The sequence below is a fragment of the Schistocerca nitens genome, chromosome 6 (assembly GCF_023898315.1).
Source record: "Schistocerca nitens isolate TAMUIC-IGC-003100 chromosome 6, iqSchNite1.1, whole genome shotgun sequence".
NCBI classification, from domain to species: Eukaryota; Metazoa; Arthropoda; class Insecta; order Orthoptera; family Acrididae; genus Schistocerca; species Schistocerca nitens.
In genome coordinates, this window is record NC_064619.1 from 339,085,691 (window position 1) to 339,111,500 (window position 25,810).

Below are 25,810 nucleotides of genomic sequence, written 5' to 3' on the forward strand. Positions count from 1 at the left end.
CCGCTCGGTCGCAGGTTCGAATCCTGCCTCGGGCATGGATGTGTGTGATGCCCTTAGGTTAGTTAAGTTTAAGTGGTTCTAAGTTCTAGGGGACTGATGACCTCAGAAGTTAAGTCCCATAGTGCTCAGAGCCATTTTCTTATGAGTGGCTGAGGAAAACATTTCAGAGACTCCAGCTCAAGGGGTGGCATAAGGGGTGTCAATGAAACCACCCCTTCTTTTGGCGCACGCGATGAGAACGACGTCCTTCACAAAGTTCGACACTGATGACACTCCCCACGCCCATCCTAGGCGATTCATCCCTACTCTAACGACATCATGGGCTGCAATCCAGCTGAACATGATCTCGCCACTTTGGAATGTAGCATGACAGCAAGTTTTGCTTTGTCATACAGGATGGAACAACTAGGGCCATTCAACATCACTCGACGAAATCTGAACGTGATCTGAAGCAATACATCTTTTTTATGTTTTTTTTATCCGTCTTTTCTCTGGCCCTCTTGTGGCGTGATGATAGGAGGGTTCAATATTGACACGTGAGAGACTAGTGCCCTTCTAATATCACCCATCTCGGCAACATAATCGGTACTACACATGCACTTTTTCTGAGCACGTTAAAAATATAGCTGTCAGGAACTTCAATTCTGCCTAGCGGCTGCTCTAGCGCCTGAGAGTTAGGCAACCCCTTCGACATCCTAAGCGTAGTTTGGTTGCCGTCGATGTAGTATTTCTTGATTTCCGAGAAGCATTGGACTCAGTATCACACCTACGATTACTGATGAAAGTTCGATCATGTGGGGTAGCAAGTGAAATTTGTGACTTGATTGATGACATTCTGGTAGGGAAGATGCAGCATGTTATCATGAATTGAGAGTCATCGTCAGATGTAGAAGTAACTTCGGGGGTATCCCAGGGAATGTGTGTTCGGACCCTTGCTGTTCATCTTTTACATCGGTGAGCTTGCAGACAAAAGTAATCGTGACCTCAGAGATTTTGTAGATAATGCAGTTATCTACGAGGGTCGCTCCAAAAGAAATCCCCACTATTTTTTAAAAATCCATCTTTTATTCTACATGTCTGAAAGTTTTATTGTGTGGATACATCCTTTAGGAACAATATTTTCATTTCTCCACATAATTTCCATCCCTCTCAACTGCCTTACGCCACCTTGGAAACAGCTTCTGTACACCCGCACGGTAAAATTGTGGGCCAACCTGTTGGAGCCACCGTTTGGCAGCGTGCACAAGGGAGTCATCATCTTCAAACCTTGTTCCACGAAGAGAGTCTTTCAGTTTCCCAAAGCGATGATAGTCACATGGAGCCAGGTCAGGACTGTAAGGCGGGCGTTTCAGTGCTGTCCATCCGAGTTTTGTGATCGCTTCCATGGTTTTTTGACTGACATGCGGCCGTGCATTGTCGTGAAACAGCAAAACATCCTGCTTTTGCCGATGTGATCGAACACGACTCAGATGAGCTTGAAGTTTCTTCAGTGTTGTCACATATGCATCAGAATTTATGGTGGTTTCACTTGGCATGATGTTCACAAGCAAGAGTCCTTCGGAATCGAAAAACACCGTAGCCATAACTTTTCCAGCAGAAGGTGTGTTTTTGAATTTTTTTTCTTGGGTGAACTTTCATGATGCCTCTCCATTGATTGCCTCTTCGTCTCTGGTGAAAAATGATGGAGCCATTTTTCATCACCTGTCACAATTCTTCCAAGAAATTCATCTCCACCATTCTCGTACTGTTCCAAAAGCTCGCTGGATACCGTTTTTCTTGTTTCTTTGTGAGCCACTGACAACATCCTGGGAATCCACCTTGCACAAACCTTTTTTAACGCCAACACTTTCAGTATTCTGCAGACACTTCCTTCCCCTATCCCAACGTAACGTGACAATTCGTTCACCGTGATGCGTCTGTCAGCAGTCACCAATTCGTTAATTCTCTGTACATCGTCTGGAGTGTGTGCAATACGAGTCCTGCCGCTAAGAGGACAATCCTCAATATTGCCGTGCCCGCTTTCATCACGTAACCTGCTTGCCCACCAACTAACTGTACTGCGATCGACAGCAGCATCTCCATACACCTTTTTCAACCTCTTGTGGATGTTCCCCAATGTCTCGTTTTCACAGCACAGGAATTCTATGACAGCACGTTGCTGCTGACGAACGTCAAGTGTAGCAGCCATCTTGAAGACATGCTGTGACGGCGACACTCATGGGAACATGTTGAACTAAGTTTGAAAACAAGCGGTAAGGATGCATCTATACGCTGTAAAACTTTCACACATGCAGAATGAAAACTGTATTTTTACAAAAATAGTGTGCTTTTCTTTTGGAGTGACCCTCGTATAATGAAGTACTATTTGAAAGAGACAGCATAAATGTTCAGTCAGATATTGATAAGATTTCAAAGACTGGCAGCTTGCTTTAAATGCATATAAATATAAAACTGTGCATTTCACAAAACGAAAAGATGTAGCATCCTATGACTATAACATCAGTGAGTCAAGTTGACATCGACCAACTCATACAAATACCTGGGTGTAGCATTTTGTAGGGATATGAAATGGAATGAACAAAGGCTCAATTAGTGGGTAAATCAGGTGCTAGATTTTTGTGTATTGGTAGAATACTGGGGTAGTGAAATCAGCCTACGAAGGAGATATTGAACGTAGGCAGAGAAGGGCAGCAAGGATGTTCACAGGTTTGTTTGACCCATGGGAGATTGTTACTGAGAAGCTGAAGAAACTAGGTTGACAGACCCTTTCAAGATAGGTGTAAATTAACCCGAGCTAGTCTACTAAGAAAGTTTTAAGAATAGGTTTCAAACGATGACTGTAGGAATATACTACAGCCCATATGTGGCGCTCAGATAGCGATAGTGAGGACAAGATTAAAATAATTACAGCACACACAGAGGCATTCAAACAATCATTCACCCGCGCTCCATAAGTGAATGGAAGGGGAAGAAACCCTAATAACCGGTACAATCGGATCTACCCTCTGTCATGCCCTTCACCGTGGTTTGCAGAGTATATGATGACGATGTAGGGGTGGCAGTATAAGGGTGGCACGGCGGGTATGCCAAACTGTGGGGTGAGGGATTTTAAAGGGACCACGGAGGGGGGGGGGAGGGGGAGAGGTGAAGTCGTTGATACTGGCATGAAACCAGACAGAAGACTAGTAACTAGATGTGGCACTGGGGAACATACACTCCAAAATGACGAGATTCAATGGGGCTGTAGCGCCGCAGTGACCATGTTTCTGCATCTAATGTTTGTTGGAAGTCGCTAATGCTCTTATTGACGCCATCCGTGGTACAGCGATATAATTTTGCAGGTACATTCTGTGCTACACAGGGTGTCTCAAACTGAAATAGATGATAGTGAGCCCACAGCCAATCGTGGAAACTCATATTTATTGCGTCATGGACATACAAGGCGTACACCACATAACAACATAGCTGATAGTAATTGTTCAAAGTGACGACCGCCAGTCTGAATGCGTGTATTGCAAGGGCGCACGCAGTTCTGCCGCACTCTTGCAAAGATCCCGCTTGTCTGTTGTACACTGGAACAGACAGGGGGTGACAAGCAGGATTTATCCCTAGCCACCAAACAGACCTGCTGTATACAACTTTGCTCATAGCACGTTTGTCACGTAACGACCGGATGCATCGCACCCACGCATTAACCTGTGCCGCACGCACACCACTATCTCTGGTGACAGTTGTCAATTGCATCAGACAGCTTGTGATGTGTCCAAGATGAGATGTATTACTGTGTAGGGTCCAAAGTACCTATTTCCTGGTACAACAGACCCAGGGATCTTTGAGAGAGCGCAGTTGTACTCTTGTGCCGTTGCCATATATGCATTGCATTAAGAATGGCGGTCGTCTCTTCGAACAGTTTCTATAAGCTACGGTATTCTTACGCGTGTACGATGTGTATGTCCATAACGCAATAAATATGCATTTTCGACCATTGGTTCCATGTCTCAATTCAATGTTCTGTGGACCCACTATCAAATGGTTCAAATGACTCTGAGCACTATGGGACTTAACATCTGGGATCATCAGTCCTACTTAAACCAACTAAGCTAAGGACATCACACACATCCATGCCCGAGGCACGATTCGAACCTGCGACCGTAGCAGCAACGCGGTTCCGGACAGAAGCACCTAGAACCGCTCGGTCACAACGGCCGGCTGGACCCACTATCACCTGTTTCAATTTGAACCAGAAGATTTGAGACACCCTGCATATGGGAACTATCTGTAAAATTTGTTGCGAATAGAGTTAGCAGCAACGAATAATTAATTAAAACGTCATGCCTGATGCAGCAGTTTTACTGCATCAAGAGCGTAAATACAGTAAGAGGTATACTTCTTTCTTTCATCATTTTGTGGGAGGCGTCGGTGGCAAAAAGTTTCCCAACGGCTTGAAATTATGTGCAAAGTTTGTTGCAAGTCAGTAAGTGTTCTTTTCAGATACTGGATGAATTTCGTCTGGGTATTTGCGAGCAGTGACTTATCCTGCTTCAAGACATATAGACAGTTTGTAACTGCAATACCTTTCACATTGTATTGAACCTCCCACATAAGATTATATAGCAAACAACATTTTAAAATTTAAAGTAGGTCAGTAATGACGCGCAATGTTGCAACTCAATTTTTTGATACCCGTGGAGGCCATTAATAGGCCTGCAAAAGGGTTTGGGTTCCGTCCCCCGGGATAGTCGCTTAGTAATGTGCAGGGTGTTAAAAAAAAGTGTCGAATATTTTGAGAGGTGGCAGTACTCAGCAAAACAAGAAAAGAAGTCCATTGAACATGGGCTCTAAAATGCACACCTTAAGACAATGGTACCGACCCTGGAGATAATTACCCCACGAGGAGAAAATGAAATTTTCTGAGGGGTAAAAACTAAACGATTTGATTCTATTTCAGTCAGGAAACTAAATTATTTTCTTAGACTCTAATTAAGTTATCAATAATTACTTTTTCTCAATTAGTAGAAAAATGGCTCTGAGCACTACGGGACTTAACATTTAAGGTCATCAGTCCCCTAGAAGTACTGAAACCTAACTAACCTAAGGACATCACACACATCCATGCCCGAGGCAGGATTCGAACTTGCGACCGTAGCAGTCGCGCGGTTCCAGACTGAAGCGCCTAGAACCGCTCGGCCAAATTAGTAGCATTAATGCGGCGGAGGTTAGAGGTTCCTCACATAGTTCACCCACTACACACATATGTTGTGCTTTGTCCCGTACATCGCTGACGCTGAAAGTAAGACGTGTACGCAACAAATGCTAAATGCCTCAAAAAATGTCTTTTCCAAGTTGTACATAGCACCTGCAGAAATTGCTTCATCACTCTCTTCCAAACAGGTAAATGAGTTAACTGACAGCACGACAAGCACTCACTACATATGGGCTACTATAGTTCTGTACGCACTGTTATAATTATCATTATTACTATTAGTGGTTGTGGTCAGGCACAAAGCATTAACAGACTGAAGTCTTCCAATTTCTACCAGTTGAGAAATAAGGAGTGCAGCAATCAAGTGATTTACGAACAGTGAGTATAATGCACACATTTTAACTTGGTTGATCTGAAGTGGGGTTGCGGCGTGCATGTCAAGGAAGTGTCGCAATGGAGACGAGTAACGCAGCGGAAGTATGTCTTGTAACAAGTGTCTACCCTCACAGTGGGTAATTACCTTTCTTACCTGAGAAGGAGTTGTGGGTAGCACTTGCGATGCACCACGAATTTCTTCGAAATTCATTTTTTCTTTCTCTCTCTCTGACACACACACACACACACACACACACACACACACAAACTAAATATCATTCATATTTAGTGATTTAAAAAGAAGTCTTCCAAGAAAAGCTTTTCATTCTACTGTTTAGTTACGTGCTAAAGTTGGTGATAATATGGTGGAGGAAGGGCGGGCAACAGACGGGGGGGGGGGGGGGGGGGGGGAAGCGGAGGTACTATTTGAGGTCTAATTGCATTCAGGAGTAATGATCTAAGGAAGGTTGGGAACCGCTGCCTTAAGAGCTATAAGGACTTATTCATCTTCGCTACTGTGAAACTCATGTGTTCTATTAAAGAAGTGCTCATATCTCTTAAAGAATGCATTTTAAAGCCCATTTTATTGGACTTTTCTTCTTGTTTTGGTGAGTACTGCCACCTATGAAAATATTCAACACCGTTGTTTAACGTCTTCAGATGGCTGCAGCTCAATCATTACACGGGAGCAGGTGGGCAGCGCACCCACGAGGCACGTCTGGCGTGTGTCGCGTGCTACCGCAGCTTTCTCCATTGCGTAACACCGTTGACACAGCAATAAACAGATTACGTAACTCACGCTGCGAGGACTCGGAAACTTAACGTCTGCTGCCAGCAGCAGTCAGCTTTTACAACGGGCAGGAAAGGCGCAGTCAGTGGTGTCGGAACGGAGGAAAAGGTTTGAAACTGCTCTAGTTTTGAGACATCTCCGCAGATTTCCGACGCCCATTCATTTCCTTGTCGTTCTGTCAAAATAACTGCCTCAGGCTTTGCGATACTGTTCAAGTGGTGCAGATGACTGATATAGTAATGGTGGTGGAAGCGAGCATGAGTTCCAGAACAGAATGAGGCGAGGCATGCAGTTTACTGTTTTGCATGCTACTGATTGAAGAGCTCAAGGCATCTTCGAATTTGTTCTCTGACCAATATCTTCCACGAATGAAAAACGTCATTAACAATCGCGGTACTTCATAAATAAAGGACCGCCTAGATCGCACACTCCTATACAATGAACGGTTTCACTGTATTGGCAGCATTAGGTAAGTAGAGTACTCTGATACTAATGTCAAGGTCAAATAATTCTTACACGCGCGTACGTGCACAAGAATTTGTTTTCTGTTTTCCCAGTCCATTTAATTTTCAATATCTTCCAGTGACAGCACATCTCAAACGCTTCGATTCTCTTCTTTCCCGGTTTTTTCCCAACGTCCATTACTCATTTCCATATAATGTTGTGCTTCTCATCGATTTCTTGTTCAAACTTAGGCTTATGTTTTATACTAGCACATTTCATTATCAGCTAATATCGTGTGCTAAGTACGCTGTTACTTTCATTAATTTCTTCTACTGTTCTTCTTTCGATCAGAAGACCTACGAGCATAAGAGTCCCCTGGAATTGATGATTCCCAAATATTCCTTCACTTTCACTACTATTATCACAAATCTTCTAATCTGAAGTTGTATAACAAACTGATGAGCCTGGCTTGTTCAAACAAAACGATCAACAGCAAGAGACACTTCATTCTGAAGGCGTGCCGTTGTCTGGGTTTGAGGTGCTCAGTGTCTCGGTTATTATTGCTCGTAAATATTTTTCTTGGGCGAGTGAACTTAAAACACATTCTTATTATTTCTTTAATACCGTTGTAATAGTCATATGATAAAAGAGCTTTAATAGAATATCCAATAATACGATAAAGGCCTTAAAAATTTGCCTACCTGATTAATTAAGCAAGGAAAAAGCCACCCTCAGAAACATTAAAGTGTGAGTTACGCTTGAACACACATACACATAAATACACAGACTCACTCATACACACAATCTGAATGTTGTTGCTGTAGTGAAATAAAACTAGTTGAAACTTTTTCCCTTTCTTTGTGGCTGCCTCACCACTGATATATGAAACGGGAGAATCAGACATTCCAATGTCAGTTGACGTCTCTATCCTAATAATTTAGGGAATAGTCCTATAACCTCGCAAATTTTAGAAAATTTGCTACAACGATCCAAACATCATCTAAAATAGGACAAGGCCACAGCTAACTGAAGGACATAGAGAACATTCAACTACAACTGGGCGTAATATAGCAAGCACTGCACACTTCTGGGTGCTCTCGCTGGAATTAAACTCATCATAAGAAGACTACGGCCATTTCGGAGGAATGTCAATATGACTTCATTTAGCTTCAGTTACTGGAAGGAGGTGGGAAACTAGCAAACGTTTGGCTTCATCGGTCGCAAATTGTGATCTGTCCGTTCGGGCGCATGTCCCTTTTGCCGCAACAACGACGTCATTGTATGTAGAGAGATTTTACATTTCGTCGATGTAGGTAATGTTCCTTTGCTTATTTGGCTGTTGTATCAGCGAATTCTTTGCCCTGAATTCCTAAGTACTCTGGCAACCGACAGAACACGTCCTTCCCTAGATGTCTGAAGTCACCATAGCGTTTAGACTCATCAATGCAGAGAGCCACATACTGTACTTTCACCGCCATTTTAAAACATGTTTTTAAAGGAGCACTTGTAAGCAGAGGGAAAGACGTGTAATAGCTGTACAAGAACAGAGAGGGAGCCATAAAAATGGAAGACAAGAGGTAAGTGCTCAGATTAGAAGGGGCATAAGACATCGAAGCAGTATTTTCTCCTGTTGTTCAACCTGTACATGGTAGAAACAATATATCCAAGGAACAGTGGCGGAAATAAAACAAAGTTTCAGGGTGAAAGGATATCAGATTCACTGATGACATTGCTAACCTCATAGAAAGTGACGAACAATTACAGAATTTCTTCAACGAAATGTCAGTCTAATAAGAACAGAATATGACCTAAGAGTATGTTAAAGAAATTCTAAAGTACTAATGAGTGTCAGAAATGATTCAGCGATAAACTTAACATAAAAATTTTGAACCACATAGGAAACGACGTGAAAGAAATCTGCTACCTAGAAAGCAAAATAACGGACTAGGGAGCGAAAAGGACATTACTTACAGAAAGAAGTCTAGTAGAGTCAAACATAGGTCTTAAATGGAGGAAGAAACATCTGATAAATACGTCTGAAGCACAGCAGTGCATCGAGATGAGTCTTAAACATTGGTAAAACCAGAAAAGATGAAAAATGGAGCGTCTCAGACGTCCTGTTGCGGAAGGTAACTGACGATTTAGTGGACAGATAATAGGTGAGAAGGTATTCCGCTGACTCGGCAAGGAAAGGAATATCTGGCAAACATTGGCTATAAAAAGGGACAGGAAGGAGAAATTAACATTTGATGTTATTGACCAGGAGACACGATCTGAGTGTTTTGCCACCTTGTGCAGGTGTTCCTGTCTGACGCCATTTCGGCGACTTGCCCGACGTTGAAGGTAGGATATAGTGATTTGTGATCTTCCAGCATGTTGTAACCGTTCATTTGAACTTCATAGTACGTATATGTTTTTGACAAGGTGTGTTTGGACATCCGTTTTGACTATCTGGATGATTTGAAAATGGGTCCCGGCCCAGAACTAGTCATCGAGTAACTAAAAAAAGGAATATTTGCAACTTTGGCTGGGTTTTTGTTGTACTGAAGTGATTTGGACAACGCAAACACTCAGTCCCCGAGAGAACAAAATTCGGGATTCGGAATTCTAACCAGGAATCGCGCGGGTTAGAGACTGCGGTGCTGGACACTGGAGCACGCTTTGCGACGACAATATGATAGAACGTTTTCAGCTGTCAGGGAATAACTTGGACAGTATTAGAGAGAGCTGTACTGGCTATAAACTGTAGGGAAACAAAGAGATAAGAACACACAGACCAAATGTTTGAGTACGGGTAAGTGCTTCTCTAAGATAAAGAGGAAGGCATCGAAGCAATATTTGTGCCCAATTGTTCAATCTGTACATGGTAGAAAGAATTCACCGAAGAAACAATGGCGGAAATAAAACAAAAGTTCAGGGAAGAAATTAAAACTCGCGGTGAAAGGAAAACAGAAGAGTAAGTCGTGGCGGCCCGCATTAATTCAGCCAAAAGGTAGGTGTCCCGCGAAGAAAGTCTCTCTTGTACACTCGGTAGCTACTCGAGCTGGCGAAACCTCCAACACTGGTTAGTAGTTACTGATATTTTATCCTTCCTACACGTAAGGAACCTTCCATGATTCTCAGTAATGACTAGTTGCGTTACTGACACCTTAACTGTACTTCACATAAAATAACAGCACGTTTCGGGAGACACTGTTCTCCTCATCACGTTGTCGACAGCTGATTTGATTAAAACACTAAAAACTCTATCAGCACATTGGTACATTCATAAATAAAATAAAATACATGGAACCGGGGATCCTCGTCATGCATTAAAGTCGGCCGCTTCTGCCCCTGTCAGTCTCATGAGACACTCCATCCACACACCAGTTCATGTCCTCTTCACCAGCAGTGGGAATCAATAGTAGTCGCGTGACACTTGTCTTCGTGCCCTGGCGTAGTAATGTGTTGCTATGCACTGTATATGCACAGTAACAGGGTGAACGACAATATCATTCCAGTGAACATCTACTCCCATAATTCCCAACGCTAGTACAGATAAAGTAACAATCGTTACCTCACATTCAACATATGGATAATATTAAATTCCATACTAGGGATGGGAAAAACAGACCAGTTAAAACAGATACCGGTATTTAGTTCTGAATAACCGGTGCTTTTCAGTATTTGTTCTGTCTTGGTTATAACAGGTTTTTTTCATGTTTTAGTAATGATGGAGTAAAAAACCGGCGTATCAATTTGCCATAGCAGCAGTGCTAAAATTTTTGGTTTTTAAGTAAAACTTTTTTTTAAGGAAACGATTATCCTTAAACCTCCACTGATTTTAACGATTGCCTTATTATAGAAAGTGGCAAAAGCGATCACTGCTATTCTTATTACAACGTCCACAGTTATAAACTAGCAACGTACAAAAGATAGAATAGGTACAGCATTGCTGGCACAAATCCTCACGAACAGGCCATGAAGGCCCAACGGTACCGACCGGCCGCCGTGTCATCCTCAGCCCACAGGCGTCACTGGATGCGGACATGGAGGGGCATGTGGTCAGCACACCACTCTCCGAGACCGGAGCCGCTACTTCTCACTCAAGTAGCTCCTTAGTCTGCCTCACAAGGGCTGAGTTCACCCCGCTTGCCAACAGCGCTTGGTAGACCGGATGGTCACCCATCCAAGTGCTACCCCAGGCCGACAACGCTTAACTTCGGTGATCTGACGGGAACCGGTCTTACCACTGCGGCAAGGCCGTTGGCTTGCTGGCACAACGCTGTACCTATTAACGTGTGGCAGGGTCTATTAGACGGTGATCGTGTACGTAGAATGTGAAGACTAGCCCCTACCTGGTCTATATGGTAGTTTTTCGCTGTGATCCTTGAAAATGGGTTCAAAGTAATTTACGTAGCTCCGTAGCATTTGCGTACAGTGCTCCATTTCCTTCAAAAGATTAGAAACTGGAGGAGGCACAACCAACTTGCAATATCATATAAGGAGAAAACATCCATAATGTTCCTCGGAAGAGAAAATAAATTTGATATATATACCTATAATTTTTATTGACGTGTTATAAACTTGGGACGATAACTGAAACCCTCATTTTGTGGTTGCTTCAGGGTGAAAAAATGTCGCTGCAGGGATGTCACAAACTTGTGACATTTCGCTCATTGTGTTGCCACACCGTCTCCTTAACCTTCACCATATTGCTGGAGACAATGGGACCAGTTTCTGTCACAGTCTCAATGCCCTGTCGATCGAGATCTCCTGCATTCTTTCTTCGAAGTCTACGTCTATTACTGAAAACAACCGCAGTAAAAAAAGAAAAATCTGTTAGTTCAGAAACCAGTTATTTTGAGTAGTTTTAACAGCCAGCTTAAACTGCAGAAGAAAAAGACCGGTACAACCGCAAAACGGTTCTTTCAGTGATAACCGCCGACCCTATTCCGTGGATGGCCGTGTGATCACTTTTGCGATACCTAGGTAGTAACAAAGACGAGGTAGCGGTAACAAACAGCCAACATGTAAAAATGTAAGACACGATTGCAGCATATTGCACGGCTTGTTTGTTAAACAGCTGGATGAAAGTAAATGTGTGACGTACCTGCAGCCAGACGAGGTGCTTGGCCACGGAGTCGCACGAGTGTCCGATCATGCGCACGCCGCGCTTGGTGAACTCGTAGGCGCGCTCCGCCATGCGCGCCAGTTCCGTGGTGCACACCGGCGTGAAGTCCGCCGGGTGCGAGAACAGGATGCACCACCTGCAAACACACCACGACTCCGTCACTACCGTCACCTCGCAGAAAACACACGAGCAAAAAACTGAATCATCTCAACACAAGCAACTTTGAGGCCTCTTTGGAAGCTTTTACAAGAGGCTCCTCAGGGGCAGTTGTAAGTGAGGTGGCAATAAATGAGCGAGACGTCGAACTTCGTTGCTGAATATTGGCTAATTTGCAAACGCATACAGACTAAAACAAAGTCACGGTGCGACACCATTATCGATTGTAAGTAGTTTATACAGTGTAATTATGTGTATGTAACTATGAAGTGATTGTTCTGTACTAGTTAAGATATTTGAATTGTCAGGGGGAAAGTGGAAGTTTATGATGTATATATTGTAAAGACTTAATAATGTTTAAAATAATGAAACTTTATAAAATACGTATGCTCGAAAAATATGTATGCTCGTAAAAGAAAAATTTGAATACAAGTTCATACACTACTGGCCATTAAAATTGCTACACCACGAAGACGACGTGCTACAGACGCGAAATTTAACGGACAGGAAGAAGGTGCTGTGATATGCAAATGAGTATTCACACAAGGTTGGCGCCGGTGGCGACACCTACAACTTGCTGACATGAGGAAAGTTTCCAACCGATTTCTCATACACAAACAGCAGTTGACCGGCATTGCCTGGTGAAACGTTGTTGTGATGCCTCGTGTAAGGAGGAGAAATGCGTACCTTCACGTTTCCGACTTTTATAAAGGTCGGATTTTAGCCTATCGCGATTGTGGTTTATCGTATCGCGACATTGGCCGGCCGAGGTGGCCGAGCGGTTCTAGGCGCTACAGTCTGGAACCGCGCGACCGCTACGGTCGCAGGTTTGAATCCTGCCTCGGGCATGGATGTGTGTGATGTCCTTAGGTTGGTTAGGTTTAAGTAGTTCACGCCATCCAAGCTCTGTTTGACTCAATGCCCAGGCATATCAAGGCCGTTATTACGGCCAGAGGTGGTTTGCCGGCTGAAGTGGCCGTGCGGTTAAAGGCGCTGCAGTCTGGAACCGCAAGACCGCTACGGTCGCAGGTTCGAATCCTGCCTCGGGCATGGATGTTTGTGATGTCCTTAGGTTAGTTAGGTTTAACTAGTTCTAAGTTCTAGGGGACTAATGACCTCAGAAGTTGAGTCCCATAGTGCTCAGAGCCATTTGAACCATTTTTTTTTTTTGAGGTGGTTTGTTCTGGGTACTGATTTCTCAGGATCTATGCACCCAAATTGCGTGAAAATGTAATCACATGTCAGTTCTAGTGTAATATATTTGTCCAATGAATACCCATTTATCATCTGCATTTCTTCTTGGTGTAGCAATTTTAATGGCCTGTAGTGTTCTTTGGAAAGTTGGATTATATAATGGAAACGGTGTAGGGAATCCCCTCCGCTATGGAAGGGGCTTGGCGCGCGGGAAAAGGTGGGTTTGGCGGTCAATCTGGGCGGCAAGAGAGAGAGAGCACATTACGCAGTCAGTGGCCAGCAGTTGTACAGTCAATACCGTGAGTGCCAATTTATGTTGAAATTACCTCAGATGTGGTTTCAGCTGTAATATGGTGCTCTTGTATTATGGAATGGCTCTTATATGATTAATACGTCGCCAAGAAGAAATTTGAAAAGAGCGTTAAACTGCAAGAGGTGAGACCAGATAGCCGCCACGTGCTTGCCACCACTATTGCGCCAATGATCCGCCAACTTCAGGAAATCCGATATGTATCGTAGTATGGACCAGTATGTTTGTGTGTGTGTGTTTTTTCAATAATAATTCAAGTGATAAAGACATGTGTGTGAGCTTTGGAATTGTCTGGATCATAAAACCGTTTTACGGTTCTTCCCTAAACGTGCAAAAGACCGAGTTTCCTGTCTATGAATAGTCATTGAATTGTTTCTACTTTGAATGTGCCAAAGTTTCAATGCTAAAGTGTATAAATGTTGGGAGTTAAGCCACCTGCTTCACAGGTGATGAAAAAGGCACATAATTTGACTTACAGGAAATGTGATTTTTGCTTTGACTTTTACCATGAACTAGTTACTGAAGTTTTATTTGAGAATAATATTTGAGTAAATTGCTATATAGTATTGAAATAAAAACAAATTCAAGTGGGGTTAGTGTAATGAAATTTGTCTCTGAAATAGTTAGAAAATTTACCTGTACAGTAAATGACAGTTTGTGGGCCCCAACTATATTCTTTTCTATTATGAAAAAGTTAAACTAAATATTGCTTTTGCTAAAGGTATCTAAAGTATTTCCATAAGAAAGAGAGTATAAAAAGTGTTTGTACAGTGTTATTTTATTACATTTGTCATGTTTGTGTGTTAGTTAAACCAGGACTCGTGTCATGCTTCACTTAGTTTCGTGATGTCTTTGATGACTTTTTGGTGCCGAATCGGTTAATGGTTGAGATGTTGATTATTAATAATAGAAGTAAAGTACCATTGATCTTTCTGTGACTGCTAATTTATCCGAATGATAACTACTGCTAATCACTGTTCAGTTCGTCCGGTAGTTGTGTGAGTACATTGCACTTTATGAAGACAGAAATAATGAGAGTCCTTTTTGCAAAATTATAATTAAATTCTTTGAACTTAATGTTCCCACATTATTATGCCTAATCAGGCGGGCGACCGTTTATTGCTTCATTCACGAAAACTTTGACTACTTTTATTATTTCCTAAATTAAAGTCTTTCAGCTTTCTATTAATTGCCGTAGCCACGAAATTTATGTTCGATACCCTCTGTCCATTAGGTTAACACACGGTCAAACAACCAAAAATTCCTCACAGAGGGTAACCCTTGTTGTACGTTAAGGTCATATTTAGGTGCTGACGTTCAATAAAGGTGTTATAATGGGAAGGCTTGTCCCATCTGAAGATGTGCTGTGCACGACGCAGGAATGTTGAGGCAGGTGCGAAGTACGCTATCTGATCAAAAGTATCCGCACAACCCTAGGTAATGTGGAAATGACTGATTGACGTCACGAGAGGCATACCCATCAGAATAAAGGTAGTGTTGAGTATTGAGGTGTCAGTAGAGCAGCAGAAACAACAAAATGGGTCGGTCTGGAGAATTCAGTGAGTTTGGACCGCAGTTTTTGATCTCGTGTAAAGGTTGGAGCCACTAGGAACCGTTCATTACTATTCGATGACATGTGAACGTGACCCGAAGCAGAAAAGGATGCTTATCCTTTTCCAGCCCTTCTCTTTCACCTCATCCTGTGGCGTGATCACGGAGGAGTGAGAAATTGACATTTGCGTGAACAAAACGCAAAGTTCCGCAGTACCTACCTTTATTAAGAATTTTAAAAATGAACATTTACGGAGACAATTCGTAAAGTAGGTATTGGGGCCTGCAGGTAGGCAACCGCTTGATATTTCTGCGATTCCAGTTGCCTATATGTGCCGACATATTGCAGTTTGAAGCGTCATCGAGCTCTAGGCTGACGTCGCAGGACAGCACCACTTTGCAGCATTACAGAAGAAGGTTGTAGATCCCTTTTAGCCAAATTTCAATCCTATGCGTCGCAAGTGGAGGTAATTACGGGCTTTCGAAAAGGGGATCCTTTAATTCTGTTGTGTAGCGTGTTTTGAGAGAGTTTGCATTGTGTGTTTTAAAGGTTTACCAATTTTAGCCGTTATTCGTGTCAGATTATTTTAGCTAGGGCTCTAATCACCTTGTCTTTGGGCGACCAAAATTCACGTACACACACACACACACACATACACACACACACACAAATGATTCAAATGGCTCTGAGCACTGTGGGACTTAACTTCCGAGGTCATCAGTCCCCTGGAACTTAGAACTACTTAAACCTAACTAACCTAAGGACATCACACACATCCAAGCCCGATGCAGGATTCGAACCTGCAAACGTAGCGGTCGTGCGGTTCCAGACTGTAGCGCCTAGAACGGCTCGGCCACTCCTGCCGGCCACACACACACACACACACACACACACACACACACACACACACACACACACATCCCTTGTGAATTGATAACTAGCTTGTTTTCTGTACCAAAATGGTACTGTTCCCGTTGAAGGTACCCACAGAATATACACTTCTTTGTTATTTTTGACTGTGATCACTGCGTCAACAGTGTTTCGCTCACGTCCGTTGTTAGGCTCCTCACAGCTAAATTACCGATCTGTCGCTATTGTCACGTTCACCAGACGTTAAACGAAGCCCGATTTGGTAACTTCCATTGACCTTTCTGACTTATGAGGTTAACAGGCTAATAAAATACACTCCTGGAAATGGAAAAAAGAACACATTGACACCGGTGTGTCAGACCCACCATACTTGCTCCGGACTCTGCGAGAGGGCTGTACAAGCAATGATCACACGCACGGCACAGCGGACACACCAGGAACCGCGGTGCTGGCCGTCGAATGGCGCTAGCTGTGCAGCATTTGTGCACCGCCGCCGTCAGTGTCAGCCAGTTTGCCGTGGCATACGGAGCTCCATCGCAGTCTTTAACACTGGTAGCATGCCGCGACAGCGTGGACGTGAACCGTACGTGCAGTTGACGGACTTTGAGCGAGGGCGTATAGTGGGCATGCGGGAGGCCGGGTGGACGTACCGCCGAATTGCTCAACACGTGGGGCGTGAGGTCTCCACAGTACATCGATGTTGTCGCCAGTGGTCGGCGGAAGGTGCACGTGCCCGTCGACCTGGGACCGGACCGCAGCGACGCACGGATGCACGCCAAGACCGTAGGATCCTAGGCAGTGCCGTAGGGGACCGCACCGCCACTTCCCAGCAAATTAGGGACACTGTTGCTCCTGGGGTATCGGCGAGGACCATTCGCAACCGTCTCCATGAAGCTGGGCTATGGTCCCGCACACCGTTAGGCCGTCTTCCGCTCACGCCCCAACATCGTGCAGCCCGCCTCCAGTGGTGTCGCGACAGGCGTGAATGGAGGGACGAATGGAGACGTGTCGTCTTCAGCGATGAGAGTCGCTTCTGCCTTGGTGCCAATGATGGTCGTATGCGTGTTTGGCGCCGTGCAGGTGAGCGCCACAATCAGGACTGCATACGGCCGAGGCACACAGGGCCAACACCCGGCATCATGGTGTGGGGAGCGATCTCCTACACTGGCCGTACACCACTGGTGATCGTCGAGGGGACACTGAATAGTGCACGGTACATCCAAACCGTCATCGAACCCATCGTTCTACCATTCCTAGACCGGCAAGGGAACTTGCTGTTCCAACAGGACAATGCACGTCCGCATGTATCCCGTGCCACCCAACGTGCTCTAGAAGGTGTAAGTCAACTACCCTGGCCAGCAAGATCTCCGGATCTGTCCCCCATTGAGCATGTTTGGGACTGGATGAAGCGTCGTCTCACGCGGTCTGCACGTCCAGCACGAACGCTGGTCCAACTGAGGCGCCAGGTGGAAATGGCATGGCAAGCCGTTCCACAGGACTACATCCAGCATCTCTACGATCGTCTCCATGGGAGAATATCAGCCTGCATTGCTGCGAAAGGTGGATATACACTGTACTAGTGCCGACATTGTGCATGCTCTGTTGCCTGTGTCTATGTGCCTGTGGTTCTGTCAGTGTGATCATGTGATGTATCTGACCCCAGGAATGTGTCAATAAAGTTTCCCCTTCCTGGGACAATGAATTCACGGTGTTCTTATTTCAATTTCCAGGAGTGTATTTGGAATCGAAACGAAAATAATACTGAAGAAATATGGCTACTGTTACGGCGTAAAGTGAAGCGGCGGCACGCCAGTCGGGAACGGTGAGGCAGAGAGGACTGTGACAAGACGTCAGCCAATTGCACGCTGACCGAATCTTCTCTAGGACGACAACGCGTTAGCAGCCGCCCCTACGTGAAGAGGACATAGGCGCCGCGCCCGACTGGTCGCGGCGCAATTGAAGAGTAGCTTCAGCACTATCGTATCGTTTGTTCTATGTTCAATTGAATGTACTGAAGAAGCTTGTTTATTTTGTCTGTCACCCTTTGCTTGTGACACATCTATGTAATTGTCAAAGTTAACTACTGGAACTTGAAATTTCTGGCACATTAAAACTGTGTGCCGGACCGAGACTCGAACTAGGAACCTTTGCCTTTCGCGGGCAAGTGTTCTACCAACTGAGCTACCCAAGCACGACACACGCTCCGTCCTCACAGATTTACTTCTGCCGGTAGCTCGTCTCCCACTTTCCAAACTTAACAGAAGCTCTCCTGCGAGCCTTGCAGAACTAGCACTCCTGAAAGAAAGGATATTGCAGAGACATGGCTTAGCCACAGCCTGGGAGATGTTTCCAGAATGAGATTTTCACTCTGCAGCGGAGAGTGCGCTGATATGAAACTTCCTGGCAGATTAAAATTGTGTGCCAAAGGTCTCGAGTTCGAGTCTCGGTCCGGCACATGGTTTTAATCTGCCAGGAAGTTTCATATCAACGCATTCTCCGCTGCAGAGTGAAAATCTAATTCTGGAAAGTTAACTACTACCATTTACTTTTCGTAATAAAACTCATTGATACGATTTGTTTGAATTGTTTGTCTAGCGATCCAAGAAAGCAAGTTTGCTAGACACTCCATACTCGACGACTAGGCAGGATTCTACAATTACATTGTCAGTGAATTTCAAAGCGAGAGGAAACAAGGAAGCGCTCGATATTGGTGCATTTCGGTGGTATCGAATGTTGAATTAAGTTTCAGATAATGCTGTTAGGGACGTGGTTTGCTCCTGCGGCGATTCGTTCTCGCTCCGTCTAGCAAGACCCTCACAGCCACTTACTCCGCGTGGTCAGGCGGAAGTCCTAATGGAAGCTGATAGGCGCAAATGGAACGGCAGCGCGCAGTGTGCGCGGGAGGCAATGGGGACTGAGATTTGGCTCGACGCGCACTGTCGGCCGGCACGGCGACGATCGAAGTGTGCGCCGAATCATTAATAGCCTTGGACCGACGGCACGCTGCGCCGGGCGCAACGGCACGTGCGGGTTGCGAAGGCTGCCACTATTAAGTCCCGACGTTTGTTTTGTTTACTCTCGCAATATGTAGCAGTAGTAGTAGTGTAAGTAGCCTTGTTTAGGTTTTTATGTTGGTAACGCCACGTAGCGGTCTGTATGAAAATCTGTGACTGTGCTGTGTGCAGTCTGTGGCTGATTTGCATTGTTGGAATATTTGGTAGTGTAGTGTTGAGCAGTCGGATGTGAACAGCGCGTAGCGTTGCGCAGTTGGAGGTGAGAGGCCAGCGGTGGTGGATGTGGGGAGAGAGATGGCAGAATTTTGAGATCTGGACGTGTGTCCGTCAGAAAAAGGAAATTTGTAAGACTGGATGTCATGAACTGATATACATATTATGACTTTTGAACACTTTTAAGGTAAATGCATTTTTTGTCCTCTATCAAAATATTTCATTTGCTAACTATGCCTATCAGTAATTAGTGCCTTCAGTAGTTACAATCTTTTATTGAGCTGGCAGTATTCGCGCTCGCTGTATTGCAGTAGTTCGAGTAACGAAGATTTTTGTGAGGTAAGTGATTCATGAAAGGTATAGCTTATTGTTAGTGAGGGCCATTCTTTTGTAGGGATTATTGAAAGTCAGATTGCGTTGCACTAAAAATATTGTGTGTCAGTTTAGTGATGATCAGAATAAGTAAAGAGAGAATGAGTACGTTCAATTTTAATCAGCTGTCTCTGTATCAAATAACGTACAAGTTTACCAGCACAGTCATTCATAATTTTCCAAAAGGGCCGTTAAAATTGTACTAATCACAGGTGTGTGCGGCCGGTCAACACGCAGGAGGCCGGGAAGGTTTGCGGGAGCTTGTTCAGTGTTGACAGACAGACGCCTCACCCAGCGCCTCACTGTGCTCTTGTTCACTGTCAGGTCTCCGTAGAAATTCTGTAAGCGCATATGATTATTTACGATGCTCTGGGTTTCCACGACAAGAGACTCATGGCAGCTCTCTGCTTGGAACGCACTTGCGTTAAAGGCGACATTTTGAAGGCTACATATAGTGCCACCACCAATCTGAACTTTTTACTAAATATATGGGCTGCAGTGAAAGTATTTCGTGGTGCGCAACACCAAATTTCCGATTTTTTGAACCGAAATTCACCGAGAAAAGGAATGTTTTGGTTTGCTTATGGACGCCCTTCGTAAATAGTGTAAGTGATCGTGTGATTGAGTGTTGACTTAATCTCTCCATATTCTCCGAATGAACAAAACTATGTTAATTAACAGAGATTAATAAGAATGAAATTAAGTTTATTGTGTAACTAAAAAGCAAAAAGCTGTATTCATATACTCACCCTGCACGATCATTCAAACATGCAAAACCAGCATGAAGGCCGCGCGTGGTAGCCGTGCGGTCTGAAACGCCAATCACGGATTGCGCGGCCCCTCACGTCGGAGGTTCGAGTCCTCCCTCGGACATGGGTGTGTGTGTTGTCGGCCGGCCGAATTGGCCGAGCGGTTCCAGGCGCTTCAGTCTGGAACCGCGTGACCGCTACGGTCGCAGGTTCGAATCCTGCCTCGGGCATGAATGTGTGGTGTCCTTAGGTTAGTTAGGTTTAAGTAGTTCTACGTTCTAGGGGACTGATGACCTCAGATGTTAAGTCCCATAGTACTTAGAACCATTTGAACCATTTGTGTGTTGTCCTTAGTGTAAATTAGTTTAAGTTAGATTAAGTAGTGCGTAACCATAGGGAGAGATGACCTCAGCAGTTTGGGCCCATAAGGCCTTACCACAAATTTACAATATCCAGGACGAAGAAAATTAAGCAAATATTGTTTTCTGACATTAAAAATAGTTTCACAAGTACGTAGATGAACATCAACAAAAGCAAAACGAGGATAATGGAATGTAGTCGAATTAAGTCGGGTGATGCTGAGGGAATTAGATTAGGAAATGAGACAATTAAAGTAGTAGATGAGTTTTGCTATTTGGGGAGCAAAATAACTGATGATGGTCGAAGTAGAGAGGATATAAAATGTAGACTGGGAATGCCAAGGAAAGCGTTTCCGAAGAAGAGATATTTGTTAACATCGAGTATAGATTTAAGTGTCAGGAAGTCGTTTCTGAAAGTATTTGTATGGAGTGTAGCCATGGACGATAAATAGTTTGGACAAGAAGAGAATAGAAACTTTCAAAATGTGGTGCTACAGAAGAATGCTGAAGATTAGATGGGTAGATCACATAAGTAATGAGGAGGTATTGAATAGAATTGCCCGGGTTCGATTCCCGGCGGCGTCAGGGATTTTCTGTGCCTTGTGATGACTGGGTGGTGTGTGATGTCCTTAGGTTAGTTAGGTTTAAATAGTTCTAAGTTCTAGGGGACTGATGACCATCGATCTTAAGTCCCATAGTGCTCAGAGCCCCTTTGAATAGAATTGGGGAGGAGTTTGTGGTACAACTTGACTAGATGAAGGGATCGGTTGGTAGGACATGTTCTGAGGCATCAAGGGCTCACCAATTTAGTATTGGAGGGCAGCGTGGAGGGTAAAAATCGTAGAGGGAGAACAAGAGATGAATACACTAAGCAGATTGAGAAGGATGTAGGCTGCAATAGGTACTGGGAGATGAAGAAGCTTGCACAGGATAGAGCAGCATGGAGAGCTGCATCAAACCAGTCTCAGGACTGAAGACCACAAGAACAATACTCCTACAACGGCATTTTTGTCGTACACCGGCTAAAACTTTTTATGCAGAAACATTATTCGGAATTTGCTGATTAATTTTGTGCTCGATTTATAAAATTTGGTTGACTGGAAGTATATTTAATTTACATGAATTTAATTAGTTGCAAAGGAAATTTTCAGGATTTCATAAATCTTTGCTGAGTTAAAAGTTAATATCTCGAGATTCATATGGCTAGAAGACTGTGGTATGATTTAAACTCTAGTGGAAACCTTGCTGCATAAGTCGGTAAAAGTGGCGTAACAGTTGTGAGTCTTGTTTACGTTGTGCTTGCGTTTTTCTTGGTGCAACGGAGGAAGGAAAAGTATTGAAGATACTTCTGTCTGACGGAAAGATTATTAGGAGTCGTCTGCTAGACAATACCATCAATCAAATATCAGAAAACCATGATCAAGCCATAAGAATCAACGAAAATAAACAATAGTCCGATTAAAATTACTTGATAGTTGACGTCTGTCACTTGCCACTACGGTGACACAACATCGGCTACTAGCTATCGCTCGGTTATGGGTGACACACAAACCAGGCTGGTCATTTCACAAATCGATTGTAGGCAATGAACACCTCGTAAATCTATTTTGTGAAATTTTGCAGGAGAAGCAAACACTATTTCTTAAAAAATATATAAGGTGATACAGATAACGTTGCTACACGTGTAACTATATAATACTCGTAGAAGCCTAATTATTGATAGATTAGAGAATTGCGTGCAGTTTTACATCTCTCTTTGATAATGTAATTATTAGATAGTGGAATTCAGAGGATTTCGCGGACAGATGGAGTTACGAGGTCTTGGCTGCCTAACATCGAAATGTTGTTAATGTGTAACGAGGAGGAATGTTAGTGGCGGCCGCGAGGTGCGTCGGACAGCTGATTGTAAGTGACCAGTGACTGAACTGCGGCAGCCGACTCGTTTTGTAGCCCTGAATTTAAACTTACGTCTTAAGCTAACCACAATGTCGTGGTGTTTAATGTATCTGAGAAACCGGCGGTCAACAATCCGAGGCAGAACAAAAATCACGATCGCTTTGTTCATGATGATTAAAACTAACCTCGTACGAACAAACTGAAGACAGAAAAGAAAATCAGTTTTTACGTTAAGTAAACTGTAATTTCTCGCTATCATTGGTTTACAAATTTGTAGCAATTAACTGAATAAAAGTTATAATCCAATTGTTTTGATTAGATTAAGTAATAAAAGAAATTCGCTGCATGTGACGAGATTCGAACCTAAGACCTTCTACTCGTGAGAATTATACGATAACCATTGCGTTATGATATAACTCTGGAATACAGCAGAATTATATCTATAACTGTCGTGATCCACTCACAACGCTATTGCAGCCTTCAAAAATTGGGTGTCACGCAGTGTCATACGAAGCTTATGTAATGAAAGCCGATCTCTGTTGTTATGGTAACTGTATATGGGACGCTGAGACGCGTCTTGTGCGGAAGTATCCAGTAGCGTTTGGTTAGTGCTGCGCATGAAACGTGTTCATTAGCATCGTTGTGTGTGTACGTGTGTGTGTGTGTGTGTGTGTGTGAGAGAGAGAGAGAGAGAGAGAGAGAGAGAGAGAGAGAGAGGGAGGGAGAGAGCACAGTTTACAGTTTATTCAATATGAAACATTGTCTTTTTTCATTTCAAACAATACGGTGCACATATTGATTTTAAAATGTTTTATCCCTGTCTTTACGCAAGAAAACAAATGCAGCAACCACTCCACAGTGTGAACAATCAGCGATCTTCTTGTCTCCGCCCTACCACTAGTTTGTTCAGCTTCAACAGCCGACAGTAAATATACATAGGGATATATTGAAACATCTACGACTAAATATACATAGGGATATATTGAAACATCTACGTTACTGTAATATTTGGATATATTAACATTTATGGCTGAAAAAAAAACGAATGAAACTAAATAACAATAGGAAAAAATTATTTATATGGACCCCCTAGAGTTACACGTTGACAGTTGACCCTCCCTACCAAGAAATTCTCGTTTCAGTCAGAAATTTCCCTAAATACCCTATACGATCTAATTTTCGACTATAAGCTGAAGTGTGATGCTGAGTCAAATGTTTTTCAGACCTCAAAAAATACAGCATCTACCTGACTGCTTTGATTCACGGCTTTCAGGACGTCACGGGAAAGAGCACGGTTTGGGTTTCACGAGACCGATTTTTTCGTAATCCACGTGCTCATTCTGTTCACGATATCTCATTATGTTTGAGCTCAGAGTGTTCTAAGATGCTACAACAGATGGATATAAAGCATAATACTACTCTTGTTGTAGAAGGATGTTACTGTGCTTTCTTTCAACTAATGGGCACAATTTTTTGTTTCACTGACGAACAATGCATACCCATAAAAAACTAAAGAACAAACCGAAAATATACAATTTACACTTTCGCTGCCATGGTTTACTTGGCAAAGTGACTGTGGCTGCATCTAGTGGCAGAAAATAGGACACGAGCGAGGCACTTCTCATGATTTCCTTTCATACATTTCAGTCCCTTTCCCTTTTTAGTGCCCTCTAATCCTTTCTCTCCTTTTTCTTGTTGTTCCACCTAAGAATTACAACAGATGGCCACACGTACAGGTAAGAGGATGGAGAACAAACTGCTGGAACAGAAACGAAGAAAGAGATAATAGATGTGTGTGCGGTACAGAGTCGTTGGCAAATTAGAAGCATGAGCGGTGAACAGAGGAAAATTTAGGTAGTAGGACGATCTTGGGAAAAATCTGGAACTCACATTCGGAAACAGTTTCTAAGGCCTGTGCGTGGAGAAGAGTGGTGAGCTCAGCGTTGAGCCGGGGTCCTGAGCAAAGTCTGATGACTTTTTAATGTAGAATCAGTAAGTAGTCTGTGTTTTTTTTCTTGAAGATCTGTAAAATGAAAGTGACAGGAACAGAGTTCCAGGTACTTCCAGGATGGAAGAAGTGGGAGTTCAGTCATTAGAGACAAGAAAGGTGCGTCATATCACGGAGCATAACAAGAGTATAAAGTGACTTTTTAACATATACAATTAATGTAGCACAGAGGAAATTCAGCATCAGTCTCCGCTACAGTGGTGACAACATTAGGCGTGGGAATAAATTTGAATGTATACAAATGAAACGAAGAAACAATTGGCGGAATAGATAAAGGGCCATGTTGTTGTTGTTGTGGTCTTCAGTCTAGAGACTGGTTTGATGCAGCTCTCCATGCTACTCTATCATGTGCAAGCTTCTTCATCTCCGAGTAACTATTGCAGCCTACATCCTTCTGAATCTGCTTAGTGTATTCATTTGGAAAGCTTCTATTCTCTTTTTGTCTAAACTATTTATCATCCACGTTTCACTTCCACACATGGCTACACTCCATACAAATATTTTCAGAAACGGCTTCCTGACACTTAAATCCATACTCAATATTAACAAATTTCTCTTATTCAGAAACGCTTTTCTTGCCTTTGCCAGTCTACATTTAATATCCTCTCTACTTCGACCATCATTAGTTATTTTGTTCCCCAAACAGCACAACTCATCTACTACTTTAAGTGCCTGGCTTTCCCAGGGCTATTAGTAGTTCTAATGGAATGTTGTCACTCCCGGGGCCTTGTTTCGACCTACGTCTTTCAGTGCTCTGTCGAATTCTTCACGCACTATCGTATCACCCATTTCATCTTCACCTACGTCCTCATCCATTTCCATAATATTGCCCTCAAGTACATCGCCCTTGTATAGATCCTCTGTATACTCCTTCCACCTTTCTGCTTTCCCTTCTTTGCTTAGAACTGGTCTTCCATCTGAACTCTTGGTATTCATACAAGTTGTTCTCTTTTCTCCAAAGGTCTCTTCAATTTTCCTGTAGGCAGTATCTATCTTACCACTCGTGATATATGCCTCCACATTCTTACATTTGTCCTCTAGCCATCCTTGCTTAGCCATTTTGCGCTTCCTGTCGATCTCATTTTTGAGACGTTTGTATTCTTATTTGCCTGCTTCATTTACAGCATTTTTATATTTTCTCCTTTCATCAATTAAATTCAATGTCTCTTCTGTTACTCAAGGATTTCTACTA

General features: G+C 43.4%; 1 protein-coding gene and 1 pseudogene across 1 annotated transcript in view; both read right to left on the bottom strand.

Annotated features, from left to right (window-relative positions):
* The window catches only part of LOC126262476 (peroxiredoxin-6-like), a 137,954-nt gene that overhangs the window by 86,361 nt on the left and 25,783 nt on the right, over nt 1–25,810 (bottom strand). The window contains exon 2 of the mRNA XM_049959140.1: nt 11,905–12,061. Within this exon, the coding sequence (XP_049815097.1) occupies nt 11,905–12,061 (157 nt within the window). The remainder of the gene's footprint in view (nt 1–11,904; nt 12,062–25,810) is intronic.
* LOC126263811 (5S ribosomal RNA) lies at nt 10,945–11,062 on the bottom strand (annotated as a pseudogene).